The sequence below is a fragment of the Columba livia genome, chromosome 1 (assembly GCF_036013475.1).
Source record: "Columba livia isolate bColLiv1 breed racing homer chromosome 1, bColLiv1.pat.W.v2, whole genome shotgun sequence".
NCBI lineage: Eukaryota > Metazoa > Chordata > Aves > Columbiformes > Columbidae > Columba > Columba livia.
Genome location: NC_088602.1, coordinates 125,605,651 through 125,625,672, shown reverse-complemented (window position 1 = coordinate 125,625,672; position 20,022 = coordinate 125,605,651). Strand labels below are relative to the sequence as shown.

The window sequence follows — 20,022 nt, the reverse complement described above, 5'->3', positions numbered from 1 at the left end:
GTACAGGAGGCCCAGTGTTTTTCTTGCAAGGGCTTTCTGAAGTGGTTCAGTGAATGGATCCTATGTTAATGAGAGACAATCGTTACAACCTGTGATTTTTCCCTTCTGTGGTCAGTACTATCATGAGCTCAGTCCATCCTTGTGTTCTGGTCTTAAGAAATACATCCTATGTCCAGGAGCCCCGTGTGTTAGCCTAGTTTCCACATACAAATGTATTGGACTTCTAAGCCCTCTTGTCTTGTTTTCCTGTTGGATGAGGACTCTTCATGTTTGTATTCTCCCATTCAGTGTTCTCAGAACCTAAACGGATTTCAGTAGCCAGCTGTGTGTAAAGGAGGGAACTAATACTGGTTATCGAATGAATGTTGCCTATAATCACTTTAAATAAATGTGCTGTTGCCACAACAATAAACTCAATTTAAAGTTACAGACAACTTCTAGATAGGAACATGCTTGTATTTGTTTTGCACACAGATTTATCATCAGGGAGGGGCACATCAAAACCAAACACTTCTGTGTAGTCAGTGGAAGGGCATCCTGTTTCTAGAGTGTGGATCATGCTACCCAAATGTGGAAAATGACAAAATAAGGAGCCAGGAAGCAATAGGTTCTGTACCTGCATCCTTAGCAGACCTCTGTCTTTCAAGACTGTGAACTTGTAGCTTGAATCTGCTTGGCAGAGGTTCTGAAAAGCGAGGCAAAACTTGCAGCATTTTGCTGAAGTGTGGGACAGCAGTGCTCAGCTGGAAAAGTTTCTTGTTGCTTGCTCTCTCTCAAAAAAACCAGTTTAACATGGCTGCCTTTATACTAAGAGTGACGTTGATAGTTTAGATCTCTTTCACGTGTGGGTGACATTTGAAATATTTAATCATAGGAACTTTCGCAGAAAGTTGAGGCTCTGGAGAAGTTCTGTTTACGTGTTGGGGGGAAGATTCCTGTTACAGCCCTCTGGGCTTTCTAGGACCTACTGGGTTCAAGGACAGTTGTTTACCTGGAAAATTATATGAGTTTTAAAAACATTGACGCATCTTCAGTTGTGTTTCCTAACTGCTTACTGTAGTTTTTCCAGGGTTCATAGAATAGTTTGGGTTGGAAGGGACCTTCAAAGCTCATCTAGTCCAACCCCCCTGCAATGAGCAGGCACATCTTCAACTAGATCAGGTTGCTCAGAGCCCTGTCCAGCCTGGCCTGGAAAATCTCCAGGGATGGGGCATCTACCGCCTCTCTGGGCAACCTCTGCCAGCGTTTCACCACCGTCATTGTAAAAAATTTCTTCCTCATGTCTAGCCTGAATCTCTCCTCTTTTAGTTTAAAACGGTTATCCCTTTGTCCTCTCGCAACAGACCCTGCTAAAAAGTCTGTCCCCGTCTTTCTTACAGGCTCCTTTTAAGCACTGAAAGGTCACAGTAAGGTGTCCTCGGAGCCTTCTCTTCTCTAGGCTGAACAACCCCAACTCTCTCAGCCTGTCCGCACAGCAGAACTGTTCCAGCCCTCTGATAATCTCTGTGCCCTCCTCTGGCCTCTCTCCAACAGGTCCATGTCTTTCCTGTACTGAGGGTTCCAGAGCTGGATACAGGACTCCAGGTGGGGTCTCACCAGAGCAGAGCAAAGAGGCAGAATCACCTCCCTGGACCTGCTGGCCACACTACTTGTGATGCAGCCCAAGATATGACTGCATTTCTGGGCTGCAAGCACACATTTGTACCTCATGTCCAATCTTTCATCCACCAATACCCCAAGCCCTTCTCTGCAGGGCTGCTCTCAATCCCTTTATTCCCCAGCCTGTATTGATACTGGGAGTTGCCATGGCCCAGGTGCAGGACTTTGCACTTGACCTTGTTGAACCACATGAGGTTTGCCTGGGCCCACTTCTCAGGCTTGTCCAGGTCCCTCTGGGTGTCATCCTGTCCCTCAGGTGTGTCAACTGCACCTCTTAGCTTGGTGTCTTCACAGACTGGCTGAGGGTGCACTCAATCCCACTATGTCATTGGTGAAGATATTAAACAGTACTGGTCCCAGTACGGATACCGGAGGGATTCAGGTGTCATTCAGGTTCATTTTGTCCATCCAAACATTGTACCATTGACCACTACTCTCTGGGTGTGACCATCGAGCCAGTTCCTTGTCCACCAGTCCACCCATCAAATCCATCTCTCTCCAGTTTAGAGAAAAGGGTGTTGTGGGGGACCGCGTCAAAGGCTTTACAGAAGTTCAGGTAGACAAAAGCCATAGTAGCCCTTCCGTTGTCCACTGATGCTGTTACTCCACCGCAGAAAGCCACTAGGTTGAGCAGGCAGGACTTGCCCTTGGTAAAGCCTTGCTGGATGTCCCAAATCACTTCCCTGTCCTCCATGTGCCTTAGCACAGCTTCTAGGAGAATCTGTTCCATGATTTTCCCAGGCACAGAGGTGAGGCTGATAGGCCAGTAATTGCTGGGGTGATGTCTCTTTTCTTGTACACATGCTGCATTTCAAACTATTATATTTCCCTCCTCTTCCTACCCCACACTCCCAGTCAGGCTTCATTGTGACTTCCTTCAGGCCCTGCCCATGTACTTCATTCCCCCTGGCTTGTGCTTGGGTTCATCTGCTGCTGTGGCCCCTGGTTCTGATAGCTCAAGGGTGACACTGGTCCCTCTGGGCAGTAGCTGGTGGTAGTACATGGCAATAGTCCAGCTTCTCATTTTCAGCTGTCACACACTGCCAAGCAGGAAAGCATCTGGGAATTCTTGGAAATACCTGAGGGAAAGATGTGGCAGTTAATGCTCTTACTGTATTCTGCAGCCCATTAGTATTTTGGAAATCACTGCTTTGATGAAAGTACGTGACAGAGGTAACCTTTTTAAGCAGGTACCTAGCAGAGAATATCCTGGAGTAAAGGGTTCATTTTGAGCTTATTTAACTTGCATTTAACTAGTTATGGGAATGGAAATAAGCAAATCCTTCAGCACATTCTTATGCTTCATTTCATGAACAGGTCTGTCTTGAGATTCTTTTTGTAGTTTTGGTTTGTGATAATGTGGCACGCTGAGGTTGGTAGCAAGGAATGTGGAGGTAGTAAGCTTGAGAACTGATGCTGTATGCAGAACATCTGTATAAGGAGACTATATTCTCTGTCTGCCATCTGGAGAGGCCCTCTGTGTTGCACTACATTCAGCTGACAAGCTTTGAAACCAAGTGCAGACTTTTCAATAGACTGATGCAGAGTGAGGATAAATAATTATTTTATATTTGTATGATTTTGCATGAATATATAGGAAATGTAAATATCTTAATAACAGTGACATTCCTGTAAAATAAAAATGCAGTATCAGAAAAATGGCATCTACTTAAGAGAAGGAAATTCAGGCATTATAATTATGGGGAGGTGAAAACAAAGCAAACCAACCAACCAGACACCAATGACAGCAAGAATAATGGAGGCCTTGGTGGTCAGACTTAATGTTTTTGAATCTTGATGTAGTAGTTGCTTCCTTCCCCCCAGCCCCAGTTTTTGCTTCTATGACTTACATTGTACTGAAAACTAAGTTCCTACCTATCTTTGCCCTCTAGCATGCTGTCTTTTATTCCCTTAACACCGTGTTTTCGCATATGCCAATAATGACATATAAAATTTTGAAACTATATTTATCTGGAAGGTTCAATATTATGTTCCGCTTCTGATTGTTCGTTTTGCATTATAATCTGAATCAGGGTAAAGTACATATCAAATTTCTGATGTTCTTTACTTCCCTTAGACAAAGTATGAATTGGGGCTTTTTTGCTGTATTAGTTTATCTTTATTTCTGTTTTAATGCAGACTCAAGAATGAACAATCCGTCAGAAACCAGTAAACCATCAATGGAGAGTGGAGATGGGAACACAGGTAAGAAATTATGAATTGCTACACAGATATTTTCTGGTGGAACTGAATGGATATTTAAAGCAAAACTAACCAGTTTACAAGAATTGAAAAATGAAAGAACAACAACGAAAGAAACTGAACAAAACACAAACACTGTAATCACCAAACAAACCAACCCAACCAACCAACCAGAAACAAAGAAGGCAAACAACAACAAAAACCAACAAATTAAAAAAAATCCCACAACCCAAACCCTGACCCACATCTACTGTTCGTAGAGACTTGGGAACAGTTTTGCCTTGTCATTAACCGTACTGTCCACAGGGCACTATTCACATCTACTGTATCAGAGCACTACTTGCACTTTATGCATACAAGATTCCCCTTCCGCTCTTCCTCTGTCTGTGATGTTTCTGATATTACAGAAGCTCTGGCAGCACCAGTTCTCCATAGGTAGTTTCATTTTTTCCTGGCAGAACGTATCTTTGGCATGCTTTGTCATTTATTTTTGGGTTGAAATTTTCCCTAGCAGATGTGGGCCACTGCTGATCTTGTTTCCATTTTAGGTTTCATTTAAGCTTTCACAACAGTTCACAAGAAAAACGCAAGGAGAAAAAGCATGACTTCTTAACATTAAAAGAAAACGGCTTTTCTGTAATTTTGTTGTGTGTTAGAACAGAACTGTAAAATTTGGGGAAGGATAGCTTTTGTGTCAGGGCCAACATCTCTTTTGACACATCCTTAAGATGTGGCCAAGTTCTAAGCCATTGAAGAAGCTTGTTAAGCCACTGTAACTCAATCATGCTGTCTCATGCTTTAATCCTTTCTGGAGGTAATTTAATGTTCATTTTGGAAATAAGAGAAATGACAACTCTGAATGGACAGTAAATAGTTTAACCTAACTCAGAATTTTCCCTAAGTTCAGGATAGCATTTGGGAAGAGAAACTTTTGATGAGAAGGAACTTGTTCTTACTGCTTTGAGAGAAGTCTAGTTACCTTGTATGAAGAAAGTTAATTTGCCTCCTCTTGGTTCAATAATAAGAGTTTTATTTTAAGCTCTGAAATTGTGATGAAATGAACAATTTATTCATTTCATCCTGCTGTCTCCACATTCATTGCGTGAGGCTTTAATACAGTTAAGAGTGACTGAATGTTCCTGATACTCATCTAAGAGTCTGGATCTTTTCTGCCTACCCATGGAGTCAGTCAAAAGGAATTCAGCTCACTTATCAATGTATGTTTTGTTACTGGCATCTCAGTTTTTATGATTTCTGTTGTAATAGGGGAAGTATCAATTCTTTTTATGTACAAACCTGATTTATTATGTATTTAATGCTGATTTAGGGTGATTGAAAACATTATTTCAAAAAACATGTGGACCATAAATACTTCCTTATCATAAACAGTATCAAGAGGACAATGGTTTTAAATATCCCTATAGAATCCTTGTAGCTGGAGGGTGTTTGTAAAGTTCTGAGAAGATTCAGGCTTCCTGCTCTGTATGACCACAGTTCCCTGTGTATGCTTTCTCCAAAGAGTACACTCCTGATGTGCTTCTTAAAATGCGGCTTTAACTAGCGGTTCAACCTAAACTGAGCTGTTAAAGAGAGGTTTGGCTTTTTCAAAGGTAGTCCATTATCACAGAACTATTGCATCTGGTTAAGCAGAACCCTTGTTCTGCTCTCCTGGACAAATACTTCATCAGTGTGAAGTTTGGTGGTCATGGTATAAAGAAATTGATGGACTGTAAAGCTGCATGTAGGTACTTCGATCATAAAAGTGGATACTCTGCTAACTAAGGTTAATTTTTACGAAAGTTTGACTCTTAGTGGCATTTGGATATTTTGCAAACGTAGTTTCTGTAATTTAAATGTTCCCAGTCATTGCTTTGTTTTGTTTCCTGACTTTTAAAAATGATGCTAACTAAAATAATATAGAATTTTTGGGGAACCTTTGTTCTGCAGCCATTGTTTTTTAAATAAAGTGCACTGGAGGTAGTGATTAATGGTATTTGTGACATGCTTTGGGGGCTCTAGCACCAGTTGCATTAGGCAACTGGCAGATGTTAAACCCTGAAAGGAATACCCATGGAATGTAATTTTATGCTTCTGATCAGGGTACATAGATTAGGGTTCTGTGCCTACTTAATGAAAATAAGTCAGCTTTCAGCTTGGATACTAAGGAACTGGAAGTGCCACTGATTGTCTGGGGAACAAAGACTCTGAAGCAAAATATGTGAAGCTTATTTTTATAAACACTGGAGAGATATTATCTTTGAAACTTTTTGTGACTGTCTGTTTTCCACTGGCATTTGTAGATCACTTCAGTCTGCTGTGTAAGCACTACTTATCTGTCTTTTTGAACCTCAATGAATATTTGTTTGGGTCAATCCTGTTTTAAACTGTAGTAAGCTGATACAACTTGAAAATTATAAGAGAAATTACGGTAGGGCATGGAATTTACATTTGGCAGAGCTAGTGTTCTTAAGAAAAAAAAATATAGTTGCCACCGGTAAAGATGACTTAACATCAGTATTTCTATGAGATAACACCTAAGTTTCGTGGAAGTTAACAAATTAGCATTTTTGTATTTCTAACTGTGACTATTTAGGGAACGTAAGTAAAGTCTCTTGAATACATTGGTTGCAATGAAATGCCTGAAACAGATTGCAGCTTTCAAATTTTTGTGCTAACAGGACTCCTCTTTTAAGCATCTGAAAAAGGAACCTATATTTCAGATGAATTAAAAACAACAAAAGAAGTCTTGTTAAGTACAAGAGTTGCTGACTGGCCGTTTTCTCAAGAACATGAATTGATCGACTGATCATCAGTTTTGCAGAATTACACAAATCTTTTCCAACCTTCAGTTGTGGGTGGACAGTCTACTTAGTGTCTACTGGAAAAAAGAGAGAGAAATAAGAAGAGCGTCTTACAGTAAACAGCCCTTTTGGTTTCATTTTCATAGGTTGCAGCAGAAATTTTTCCAAAACTCAGCTTTTTTTTGTTTGTTTGTTTAATACATTTTTTTTTTTTTAAGCTGTGTGAATGCAGTACTATGAAAGGCAAGGTTCTAATGTTGATGGAACTGTAGCTTTATGACATGCGTTGACATAGCAGCAAAATAGTAATTTTTGCAAGTGTAGTATTTGGAAGGATTCTAAGGATTCTTGTTTGCATTGCTTCATTTCTAGAGTTTGATTTTCTAGTTTCCATAACAAGTCTCTGGAGGAGCAGGAGAGGGACCATTAAATATTCTTTAACTGCTAAATTTCTGGGCAAATATCAGTGCTAATCTTCTTATTAGCAATGTTGAGAAGGAATCAAAAATTTCTGGGTATTGAGGATTTCTTACTGTCAACACACACCTGCACACAGAGATGGGGAAATATAATGCTGGTGCTGGAAGGTGTCTCCCAGAGCATAGTGTGGACACCCACTCAAGTTATTTTCAGAATTTTCCTTCTCCTTGATTGTGTTCCCTTCCTTAGTTCTTTATTGCACTTTATTCTACATCTCCCCAGACCCTTAGTTCCTCACTCCTCTTCCTTTCTTATACAGTTTGTAAACTCAGAGCAAAGTCTGATGATGGTGATCTTGGACTTTGAGAGTATGTTTTTCTCCTGGCTGCGGGTGCAATGTTACTTTGCCTGCTCCATATTGTCATACCTTTACCCTCTGCAGCTACAATTCCAAGACAGCATAAACTAATCCACACTCAGGGTGTCCTAGTACTTAGTGTTCTGTTCCTTTCCCTGGAATGGCACTGAGAGAGGTGGTTCAGAGATTTGATGTGGCTGAAAATTAATTGCACTTACTACTACTCTTCATGCACACCAACTCCATGAAGTAGCTAACCACATGGCTAAATTTGTGCAAGAATTTAAATGTGCATAAGTTGCATTGGACTTGGTCTTTAAGGGTGAAATACCATCTGACGGCTTGATGTAGTCTTAACAACTTCCTGGGGATGGGGAAGACTTATTTCCCTACCATGACATGTCTCAACTCCCCTGCTTTGCATTATCTGCTGCTTGCTGTGCCCTAAAGCAAGTTAATTAATCTCACTGTCCTGGTTTAACCCCAGCTAACAATGCAACCATGACCCCCATTTGACCCCCACCCCCTTCCTTCCCCAAATACGGGAGAGAATCAAAAGGGAAGGGAGAAACTTGGATTGAGATAAACACTGTTGAATAAAATAACAAAATACTAATATGCTACTAGTAAATATATATAAATATATATACATAAATATAAATATATAAAAAATAGAAATAAAAGATACTCAAAGGAATTCCTCATGAACTCCATCCGCACTGAGCAGCCAGCCCCAAGAAGCAACACCTGGTCCTGAACAGCTGATCCCATAGAGAAAAAAAGGAAAAAGGCAGAAAGGCCCAAAGACCTCTGCAAAACGGCAAAAGGCCAAACTAAACATTGTGAACCGAATTCCCGGGCTCCCACAAAAAGAGCGAAGAAGAACGTGCATGAGAGAGAGACTGGAAGATCCCGACTTTCCTTAAATCTGAAGCATGGCAATAATGGGATGGAATACTTTCATTGATCAGTCTGGATGTCAGTCAAACTCTGCCCCGTCCATGCGCCCCTTCCTCAATGCCTCACACCTGTGGGCAGGGTGCTCAGAATGTCCTTGACCAGAGCAGTTAAAAACATTGACTCCATCCTGGGGTGTTATTTACTTGTTCTCAAACTAAATCCAAATACTGAAAGTGCTAGCTACAAAAAAGAAAGATTCCTAACTGCATGAAGAAAATTAACTCATTTTCAGTCAAACCAGCATACTCACATATCTGACAGAAAACTAACTTGGCTAAAAGAAAAATGGAACAGTTCACATGAATAGCTTTCTATTCAGTTAGAAAGGTGAATTGGCTTACTGCTGTGTGCATGAACTATCAGAAGGGGTGGGACAAGAGACAGTGTACCTGGAACCAAGGAGGTAAAGGAGGTGCAGAGTTCCCACTCCTGCTTTTTTGGTGTTGGTGAGCTGTTAGATCCGCTGCAGCAGTTACAGGATCTGGGGTGGAGATGGAAAATGTCTAAGTACTTGTGGTTGCATCTGCCATGTCTATTAATCGTCATGTTTTTTTGCTTTTAACTCTTAGGCAGAAGTGGCATTCTGGTCCTTTCATGTCCTTACAGTGTGCTGACCTTCTGCTTCTGACAGCTCCGTTTTCTAGTGTCCTTATCAGATTTCCTGGATTCTCCAGGAATGGTGTCACATCCTTATGAGCACCTTAAAAGCAAGGCCTCTCATATGCTGGACTCAAAGTTCATTTTCTCTGCCGTTCTTCAAAAAGATGTAGGCATCCTGTGATAAATGCAAGCAACCTTGGTAGCATTCCTTCCAAAACTAAGGCTGCCTCTTAAAGGATAGGGACACTGTACTTCTGAATATCAAAGAAAGCTTAAGATGCAAGTAGAATATAGAGTGAACAGGTGGGGTTTGTTTGTGGTGGTGGTGTTTTTTTTCTCCTGAGTTTGGTTTGTGGAGGCATAGGGAGAAGGAGTTGGAGTGCTTCAAGGTCGAATTTAAAGAAAATGTTGTGTTCTGTCATTAAGTGCCTAAATGACTTTTTGTGACCCATGGAGATTTTAAGCTCGGTCCTAGAACTTGCTTTGTTGAAAACTATAAACCCTAGGAGCCTCATTTCAAATTTCTGTATTAAGGGTCAGCAGACATGCTACCTGGAGCATTTCTTCCGCACACATGCGCAGCAGTGCTTTTTAATATGGTATTGTGATTTGATGCTCATTTTGGAAGGTAGTTGTCTGGAACATCTTCACCTGTTAATTTAAGGTGAGGCTTCCAACTACTAGTCCCAGAAATGGATAATTTTTTTGACTCCTGCAAGTTTCCAACTGGAATGAAGGATATCTGACATAAAGTAGGTTTTCTTACCTGTATTTTTTCCCTACTTGAGAGTCCCTGACTATAGGTTGAAAACTGATATAAAGCATTTGCTTAAATGAGGAAGTGTTAGATTATTTCCTTTGAACTACAGTAGCTGTTTGTCAGGAATTATTTTTATATATTTATCCAGTCATCTTCTCACTCTCTTTGTACCTTCTGCATTGAGAGAGTTCTGCAGTTTATTGGAAAGAATGACAATAGATGAGATTCTTCTAGTTCTTGCCTGCATACCTTCCTACTACCTTTCTTTGGAGAAGTGCAACCAAGTAGCGTTCATTCATGATCAATTCAGACCAGTGATAGTCCTTCCATTCACTTTGGATTGGAGTTATAAACTCCTTAAGTAAAATCATTTTACATAGTTTAAAATTTGAGTAGTTTTAACATGTCTAATCTTTGGCTGCACATATGTCTCTAAGTCTGTAAACTCTGGCCTAAAGCAGAGATTTTTGTGGCAAAAAATGTACATGATGGAAGGAATTTTGGAGTAGGAGTTAGTTGGGCACCTCTCTGTAGGCACTGAACAAAATCTAGTTGTGATGAAGAGTAAACATGCAAGTTAAAAGCTGGTTTTACTTCATTTCAGTCATGCGATTTTTAAGATTGCATCAGCTGTTCTAGAAATTCCATGTAGCCTGATAAACGCAGTCTCCCTTCTTGTTGTTACCCCCTGTAGGCAGTAATACCCAACATACAAAATCAGTTGTTAATAATCCCTAATGTTGATGTTATCATCTCACCAAAGAAGGATCCTCAAAAGTTTGTGTTTGCAGTTCCTCTTGGCAGAAGAGAATTCCACGGTAGTTTCATGTGGAAAAAAATTCAATTTTTTTTTTTTTTTCCTCGCAACCAGATTTGTTTGGGGGTTTTCATGTCTTCCAAGCTGTTGAGGAAGAAGACAACAAAAATGTAGGAAAATAATCAGTTTTTATTTATATGAAAGTGGGTAAGAGCAAAAGCAAGACCCAGCAGTTATCTTACGTGACAAGAGCTCTGCACAATTATCTTGAGAATGTGGAAGTATCTCTTTTGAAAAGAGGAGAACTGTGACCAGTAACTGTGATGTATTTGGTATTTCTGTTTTCCTCAAGTAGTACTTTACCTGTCATAATGAAGGGTGACTTTACATGAACCATATTTTTGCCACTTTCTGGATTTAAAGATAGTCTTCAGCTGCTGGATAGAGAGTGCATGCAGAACAGAAACACAGTTTAACTGTGGCAGCATGCACCCATTTGGTTCTCAGACCATGACAGAGAATGGTCGTACTACAATAGTGTACATAGGGTAGGTGAGATGGTAGAAGCTAAAGACAACATGGTGTTGATTTTGCTTAGCTGACAAATGCTACATTATAGAAGTCTGGAAGTGACACTTTCTCCCTGGCTCCTTCCCCACCCCCATTTCAGTGAAAAGCTTCAATTCTTGTTAATTTTTCTACTACATAGTACTGAGGGAATAGCAGGAGACTTAGGAATATTAAATCTTATTCCATTTCATAAAAGTAATAACTAATAGTTCTTAATATCTCTCTTTCTTCCAGGCACACAAACAAATGGCCTGGACTTTCAAAAGCAGCCTGTGCCTGTCGGAGGAGCGATCTCCACGGCCCAGGCCTTCCTTGGGCACCTTCATCAGGTAAGAGAAGACCCATTTTAACGTAGGAGAGACTCAGGCAGGTACAAATGCAGCTTCTCTTGTATGTTCTGTGTTCTCTCTGTGAATGATTAGTAGTCATGTGATAGACCACATGCTTAAGTAGCTTGGATGGAAAAAAAGTTCTTGTTGTGGCACTCAGTTCATTGCATTAATCTGCAGAATATGTCAAGATAGGGTGGCACCTATTTAGGGGAACTGGAAAACCCATTTTAGGGGGCTTAGAAATGCTTAAAGTTTTGTGGGTTTTTTTGTGTGGGTGGGGTTTTTCTTGGTTGGTTGGTTGGTTTTTTGGTTTTATGGTTGGTTTGTTTGGGTCCGTGATGTGTTGGTTGTTTTTTACCTTAATGGAGATACCAAATTGAAGGCCAGGTAAAACGTAATCTTTTCAGTAAAGGATTTGTATTGGCTCAATAGCTGCAAAGGTTCTGAAACTCTCACTATCTAGTTAAGAAACAAGAAGTAGTGTCGAACGGTAGTCAGCACTATGCTTCAATCTTACAAGGTCTTACACATTAACTAGAAATATAAAGCAATTGTACTTATGTATGGTTTGTGAGTTTCTTATTTTTTTTTAAAGTTATTTCAAGGACCTGTTTGTCAGGTGATATTCGGGCATCTACTGTTATCCCTCTGTTCTGCTGCTGCTGGGTTTAGGGAATCAAAGCTGAACTTCAGATGGAGGCTGAAGCAAAGTGGGGCATCCCTAGGTGAAGAGAATATAAGGGGCATTTTTTTGTAGTTTTTTTTCTGCTTGTACTTGATGTATGAAAACAAATGTCCTAATTTCTTTCCTTTCCTCCGCACTAAGTTTAAACTTTAAAATACTGTACCTAATTGGCTGACCTTGAATGTTTGAGGTCTGAGCTTGCACAGTTATTGTGGTATAATTGACATACTGAAGCTTTTATGCCCTCTTGTAAGAGCTCTGAACTGCCATTTTATTGTATAGAACATTTCATATGTCTTGTCACATAATTACAATTTTACTAGTGGATTGGGCTATATAGGACTTAGGGAGTGCCAGTGTTTGAGTTTGCTGAACCAACAGGCTATTGTAGGCTGCTTTTACATTGAGAGAGGCTGACTAGTTTACATGGGATGTCAGTGTGTGTTTAACATGGAGACAAACACTGCTGTTCTGCAGAATTTTGTGTGTTTGTTTTAGTCTTCATTTCATTATATATGATCCAGGACAGTAATTGTATTTACTACAGTACTTTATCTTGCTTTGGAGATGTATTTATTTAAACAGTTGTCAAGATCTTTATAACTTCATGTCTGATAAAGTGTGATTCATTTCTTGAAAACAGTTCAAAGGAAAATCTCAGCTATTCTCTTATGCACCTGCAGTTGCGTGAGGAATCTGTTGTCCAAGTGTCCTCTTCTAGTGTGGTTGCTGTTAGTGGGGTGTTACTCAGCCTTAACACGCAGCGGTTTCTTCCAGACTAATATCAAATATTAAGTCGTAGGCAACATTCAGGAAAAGTTTAATTTCTAATTAAAAGATGTTTGTGTGGTGGAAAAGGGTTTCCAAATTGCATTCAAAGAGATTTTCAGGAATATGCTTGCTGTACCTGAGTGAGATACATTTGTAGTCTTTTATGTGGTTTTGTTTGTTTGTTTTTCATTGCTGTGTGATTTTTAAAGTATTATTTCTGGGGTTTTTTTTTTGAATGGCAGGCTATTATTGTTTAGATTATTCTCTGCTGTTAATTTGTGTTAAAAGCTCAGATTACATCATCTGTGTCTAACTATATTTTGCTTGTGATGGGGAAGAGCTTTTCTGGGAGTGTTTTCTTAGATGTAGAACATGCTTAGTGGGTCTAGTACCTTCATCTATAGCGGTAGGAAAAATTTCCAAGGTGACTCTTAAAGGTTGCCTGTTCAAATATTCAGTTATTAAATTCATGTACAGCAATTTAAATTAAACCTCTCCTTCCTGTACTTGCAGATATGTGGACTCTCTTTTGTGATATATGTTATGTGGGGGCTTCTTTTTGTAAAGGCAAGAGTGCTATACATCTTACTTTGCTTTATTGTATCCTTATGTGTTGCCTGGTTTTCAAATGAGCAGTGGTTTTCAAACATGGCCAGAGATGGAATTCACTACAGGCTGTAACACTGACCTTTGAAAGTGCTGGTAATTAATTACATAGCATTCTTTCTTTGTAATAGGAGTGGTGGTAGAAAGAAGGCGAGACTGATTAAACCAGACTTTAGTAAATGAAAATTTAGCATTTGTTGTACAGAGAAAATCCTTATTAGAGATAAAATAACACTCTTTAAAAATCTCTATTTCTGAAGCATAAGTTTTTCTTCACTGCTAATCCACCAAAACTTCTTCGGACATGTTAATCACAAACACTGAATTCAAGTTTTGAGTATACCTAAATCAATACAGCTTTTGTGAAGTGTCTCTGGTCCTCTGTATCAAGATGGTTTCAGTGGCTGAGGACTGCAAATACTCTGGGTTGCTCTGAGAAAGAGTGTTTATGATGTGGGGTTTGTGCTATGCAGGTGATTGCTCCTGTCATACAAGGAAGCAGATGAATGCAGTGTTCATGTTTTGGGTAAGACCCATTCCGAAATATTGGAAGGATGATGATGAATAGAGCTTAACACCCTCCCCTGAAGCCTAGATTTTTTTTTTTTTTAACAAGAATGGGAATAATTAGCCTGTCCACCCCAAAATGCTCTGTTTCTACTCAATTTCATTATAACATCTAGATCCTTAGGCAGGAATATGCTCAACAAGAGGTAGACAAGTAACACTGTGGAAGTGTCTTACAGGTTGGTTTTTGGGTTTTTTTTGTTGTTTTGTTGTTTTGGTTGTTTTTTTTTCCAGCCTGGAGTACAACCCCTGCTTCACTGATTCAGGTGTCAGGGAGGCATGTGTTGTTCTTGGGGGAGTTTTTGTTGGGGTGCGGGTGGGGAGGTTGTTCTTTTTACGTTTTTGAAGTTTTCTATGGATTCTACATTATTTCATTGCCATTTTTGCACTGTGTTGTAGGTCCAGCTCGCTGGAACAAGTTTACAGGTTGCTGCTCAGTCCTTAAATGTACAGGTAAAGACAGTTGCCTCCCACTCCTCGTCCTACTTGCATTCCAAACAGCGTTATGGTCCCATTAGAGATAGTTTTTAACCTGTGATATGTTACTTTATTTTTTCATTCTGATTGGTCTTGCAAATGAGAGATATGAAAGAATAATAGTTTTACAAACATGAATCAGGTTCAGGATTGTAAGCATTCAGAACCTGGAGTTGTTTAAAACATGCAGTGATCATAATTTTATGCTGAATTTCATTCAGCAGTTGTATCATGAAAACTGTAAAACTCTGGGAATATTTAATGTTCTTCCATTTATTCCCTTATTTTAAACATAGCAAGTGTTGCTTTTCAATTTGTCCTTACTTCTGGTAGCTGAATATGGGAGTATAATGTATCATTAACTATGTAACATGCCTAGTGTAGATGGCTTGTGTAAATAACACAGTGATTTAAAAATAAGCCAGAGTAATTGTTGTTTAATAATGTACGTGGGACAACAAAGGTCTCAAACTTTTTTATGATTCCGAACACTTTAGTGTGTCAGTAACATGCCACTTCTTCTCAGCATTATATTAAGGGGCAAGGGATGCAGTTTTATTGAAAACTGGTTTCAGTATTGCTTGTTATTAAAGAATGTAGGTAGTGCATTACATGAAATGCAATAGAATGTGGACCCACTTATACATAATAACAATTTGGAAAGAAGACGAGGTAAAGTGACCTTCCTTTCTAAGAGGAAGGAGGCAGAAAATTGCCTTGGTTGCCATGGTAAACTTCCATCCCTGAGAGAGATGTTGGCAAACAGGCTGTATCTCCAGTGCAGAATGTTTACAGTCCTGCGCTGTAATTATCGCTCAATGACTGGCAGAATTAATCAGAGCCTTTATGTTAATTAGCCTGCTCTGCAGTCCCCAAAACAGGTGGTGGAAAATATGCAAATCTATGCAGAATTTTAATGTTCTGCATAACCAGTTTTAATTATCATAAAACTCTCTCCCTCTCTTCGTGCTCTTGCATTTCCTCCCTCATGTCTTCACAATTTCTTCTGTTTAAATAAAAAACAAAACCCAAAACCACACAAAAAATCACCCCCCCCCATCTTTTAAAATAAAGCATCATGCAATTAAATAAATGCTAAACTTTATTTAAAAGCACTGTATAAATTTTGTGTTTTGCTGTAGGTAGATAAACTTGTGAGGATTCTCAAACCAGTTCTGTATAAACGAAGAGTGTGATGACTTAGAGGTGCATGATGCAGATAGAGAAAATGGGAACACAATCTCCTTTCCCTCATTCCGTTGATTAGGATTTTAGGCAATGAATAATTTTAACAATCTGTTCTTCCTTTATGGTGAAAGGTAGTATCAGCTTCAGTTGCATGGGATAAAGTGAAATGAGACCTGAAAATAATGTCAAAGAGTCACAAAAGAGCTGGGAGTCTTTTTGTCTTGTTTAAACTGCATTACCTACAGACATGTTTGAGCAGTTGTAGCTGAGATGATGGGCACATAGAGCCATTGCTTAAACACACTCTTAAAATAAACCCAAGGGCTTTTTGTATGCAGATGAAAGGTTTTTATTGTGTGTTGAGATAGCAGTGTTATACATTAACATCTGTTTTACACTATAAAGAGTTGTATTTTTTTTCTGACTAGTCTAAATCTAATGAAGAATCTGGGGACTCTCAGCAGCCAAGCCAGCCTTCCCAGCAGCCTTCAGTGCAGGCGGCCATACCCCAGACCCAGCTTATGCTGGCCGGAGGACAGATCACTGGGGTAAGATTTACCCGAGCATACTGCAGTAAACCTCCTGTCCGGCAAATGATGGCAGTATCTACGGCAGTCCCCACAGAACTGTCAGTGAAGGTTATTGTCATTTCCTTTAACATAGGGACAAGCTTGAGTGAAAGAGGGGATGGAAAATATCTTCCTACAAGAAAAAAAAATAAGTAGATTTTAATCTTTGGGTTTTGTTGCAAAGTATTTGCTTTAAAAAAAAAAAAAAATTCTTTCTCCCTGTTCTCAGTATCTGTCTTGGCTCTACAATGAAATGTAAAACTGGTGTGGGTACAAATAAGAAAGTTACTGATGTCATAAAGAGGAATTTTTTTTTTTCAAGATTAAAATGAGGCATGGGAGCATGAGACTAAATCTTATCAGATAGCTGAGTGAAGAACAAAAATGATAGTAACTGCTGGCATTAATTCTTCTTCTTCAACACATATATTTTTAAATAACTATATTAGTGGTTACCTTAAGCCTGTGTAACCCTTCTGTTTTAACCTACTGATTTTGAGATGTTTTAATTGCAAGGCTTTGGGAGTAACTGTAGAATAACTGTTGTTTTAGGATTACTGGTGTTTCTGAATTGTTGTAAATGCTTTCAGTCATTTAAAAAAAAGAGCAAGTTTTGTGAATGGGATGGTTTGGTTAAAGAGTTTGCTTCCACTTAATCAGCTTTCCAGTTTTAAGAGTTCGCATGTTAATAAGGAATTTAGGGCAGTTGCTCTAACAATGTGTTTATGATTTGAAGTATTAGGTTAGATCATCTCTATACTTGAATGAAGCAGTGTCTTAATTTCTCGTTCAGTTGTTAAATCTTCTCGTATGCTCATAAATAACCATCCTATTTAGTTTTTGGGTAGTTACAGTTGAAAGTTGTAAAAGCGAGACTGTTTTAATACATTATTAAAACCCAGCATATTTTATTATTTTCTTATTCTCAAAGTGTTGTGGTGTTTTCTTTTTTTTTTTTTTTTTTTTTTTTTAATTTGTGACTGTCTGCAGTAGGGAAACACTCCAAAGTCCAGGCCTATGCAGATATGGATTGCAGCAAATATGGGCCTCAAGATTAATTTACATGTAAAGGAGAGACTGCTGCCACCTGTTTCACAGAGATAATGCGTGTTTGAGAAGGGATGTAAACTTGCCAGCTCTATTCTATTTAAAAAGAAAAAAAAGCAGATGGGGAGACTTGGAGAGAAACAAATGGAGCTCATGTTCTTTACTTATATCTTAGGGCATAATGGAAATGATGGAATATGGCAGGGATTCTTGCTAATGTGAAGCAGCTGGGGTGTTATCAGTTTGTTCAGTAGCCGTAGCCAGCATTCCTGCTTCTCATTCATCTGACTAATCACTTGCTGTTCTGCTGGGTGTAAATTTCCTTTCAAATCCTGGCAATACTGATTCTTTTCTTTTGCTTGCTACTTAATTACCTATTTCCTGAACTTCCTGGTAGGGTTGTGAAGAAAACTTAAGTTAGGTTCTGTAGGTTCCAGTAAGTGCAAATGTTTGCTTCCATGCGGTTTGGTTTATGTCAGGTCTGTGGTAGGTTGGTTCCTGCACCGTGTTGAGTAGCCAGCTGTCCTTACTTAAGGCTGAAGTCATTGGCTAGTTAATGGCTGAACTGTGGTAATAGTGTTAGGAATGCCTGGTTAATATAACTAGTAATGAGCTAGCTAATGACTTTGTAGCTGAAGTGGCTCTTTCCATCATTAATGGCTGTGTTTTCTAATTATTTATAGCTCACGTTGACGCCAGCCCAGCAACAGTTATTGCTACAACAGGCGCAGGCACAGTTGCTGGCGGCTGCAGTGCAGCATTCAGCCAGTCAGCAGCACAGCGCTGCTGGTGCCACCATCTCGGCCTCTGCTGCAACGCCGATGACGCAGATCCCTCTATCTCAGCCAATACAGATTGCACAGGTGAGCCTTGAGGCTTGAGAGGGTGGAAAATGAAGAGATTTGACTAATTGCATCACTCAAATAATATTTTTATTCCTTACTCAGTGAGTTTCTAGAATCTTTGAGTACTGTTAGTCTTTCCTTATGCATCCTTAGCTGATGAGGTTGAAGCTGATAGTTTTAGCAAAGAGTGTGTACCAGCTGCTTATCAGTTCCATTGGGCTTCTGAGTTTGTTCCAGAATCTGACCAGATGCAGTATTTTCTGGATTTTCCTCCTTACAGTTAGCTTGAGAAAGGAGAAGAGGTATAGAAAGGTACCTGTAGAAATTATACTTGTTGATACCTGTATGGATCAGAAGGGATACGTACTTAGCACAAAGGATACTTGTTTGATCCAAACAGCAAAATGATAGACTGAAGAAAGGCAGTTTGACTTGACACATTCATGTGCTGTTTTGGCTTGGTGCTTAATGCTCAGAGTTCAGTGACAAAGAATGGGCACTCTTGTGTGTCTGGAGAAAAACCTGGCAGAATGAGTCTGGTGTCGGAATCTGTCCGGTTTTACGGTCTGCTGCTAAAGACCCATTAATTCTTCATTCTGAAGAACTGCTTGCCAAGGAAGTTCTGCTTACTGGGAGCCTCAGAGATCCTCCCGGGTCTTCCAAGACTGGCTTAATGCAGTGTGGAGAACACAGCACCATTGACTCTATGCTTAGCATTTGTAGTGTGGAAACTCCTTAGACTTCTGGACAAGGGTAGCCAAATGTACAGCGTAGGCATCTTGAGTACTACTAGTAGGTGATTGTGTTGCTGATTCTGAGGTCCAGCTTTCCGTAGATTAAGGTTCTCAGTACGTAATACTTTGGTTTGATTAGTCTAGCTCCACAAAGTATGTTGGGTATGTAATCTCCAAAGTTGCTGCGTCTTGCAGTGAGTAGGTTCTGATGCTGTCTGGTGCTTTCTATTCAGGCAGTTTTCATTTGCATTCATCTGGGATGAAGTGTTTAAAAAGTGAGGATGATGGCCGATTAAATAGAAGAATGGAATTGTCACAGTTATCTGTGGAGTCCGTTGGTGTAATGTGCTGTTCCTTAGTTGTGCTAGTCCAGTAGCTGAATAACAGACTGATTTTATTAGCTGAAGTGGCAAACATCCATGGTGTTGGTTTAAAAGTTCCGACCCCTCTGGCCATCCTTACAGAGGCCACAGTGATGCTATCCCACTGTGAAAAGGTCAGAACTGATGTTGCCCACAGACTCCTCTCACTGAGCTTCTTGGTGACAAGTCCTGTGACCAGAAATCAGTATTTCTTTTAGCAAAGGATCCCACTTCACTGGCATGATCTGGAAATGACTTAAGGTTGTTGCATTCAGAGAAACTTGTAACTACAAAGACCATCTCTTAATTTTAAGCCTTTGTCTGTAGCCAATAATACAGACAGATTTCAAGACAAGAATGGGAAATGAAATGTCCTTGTCAAGGAAGTTGATGGTTAGCTTCTAACTTCTCTCAATGCATCTGTCACAGACTTCCGATTTGATATTCTGTGAGTCTTTTAACCTAAATGTAAGTGATCCACAAGTGCGTGCCTTTTGTCTTCCAGGTGTGCAGTTTAAGATAGTGAGGTGTGGAGCATTAGGACTTAATAAAATAAAAATTTATTAATAAAATCTGTACCTTGAACTTCCTGGGTTTACATTTGTCAAATATGCCATGAAATTAGTGGATACTATTGAAGGCGTTGTTGTACATGTGTGACCTGCTTCTAATCCAGCTCTTCCACTTCAGTGGGAAGCTGTGAAAATTTGATAAGCATTTACAGTTATAATTTAGTACTGGGTTTTTCTCCA

General features: G+C 39.5%; 1 protein-coding gene across 28 annotated transcripts in view; it reads left to right on the top strand.

The window, feature by feature from the left end:
* POU2F1 (POU class 2 homeobox 1) overlaps positions 1-20,022 on the top strand; it is a 122,709-nt gene that overhangs the window by 64,127 nt on the left and 38,560 nt on the right. For 7 of the 28 annotated variants that reach the window (XM_065076916.1, XM_065076899.1, XM_065076930.1 and 4 more), the window contains 5 exons: positions 3,799-3,864; positions 11,322-11,416; positions 14,448-14,501; positions 16,142-16,351; positions 18,013-18,192. In XM_065076916.1, coding sequence (XP_064932988.1) covers positions 3,799-3,864; positions 11,322-11,416; positions 14,448-14,501; positions 16,142-16,351; positions 18,013-18,192 — 605 coding nt within the window. The remainder of the gene's footprint in view (positions 1-3,798; positions 3,865-11,321; positions 11,417-14,447; positions 14,502-16,141; positions 16,352-18,012; positions 18,193-20,022) is intronic. The other 21 variants (XM_065076956.1, XM_065076949.1, XM_065076986.1 and 18 more) reach the window with 6 other exon arrangements.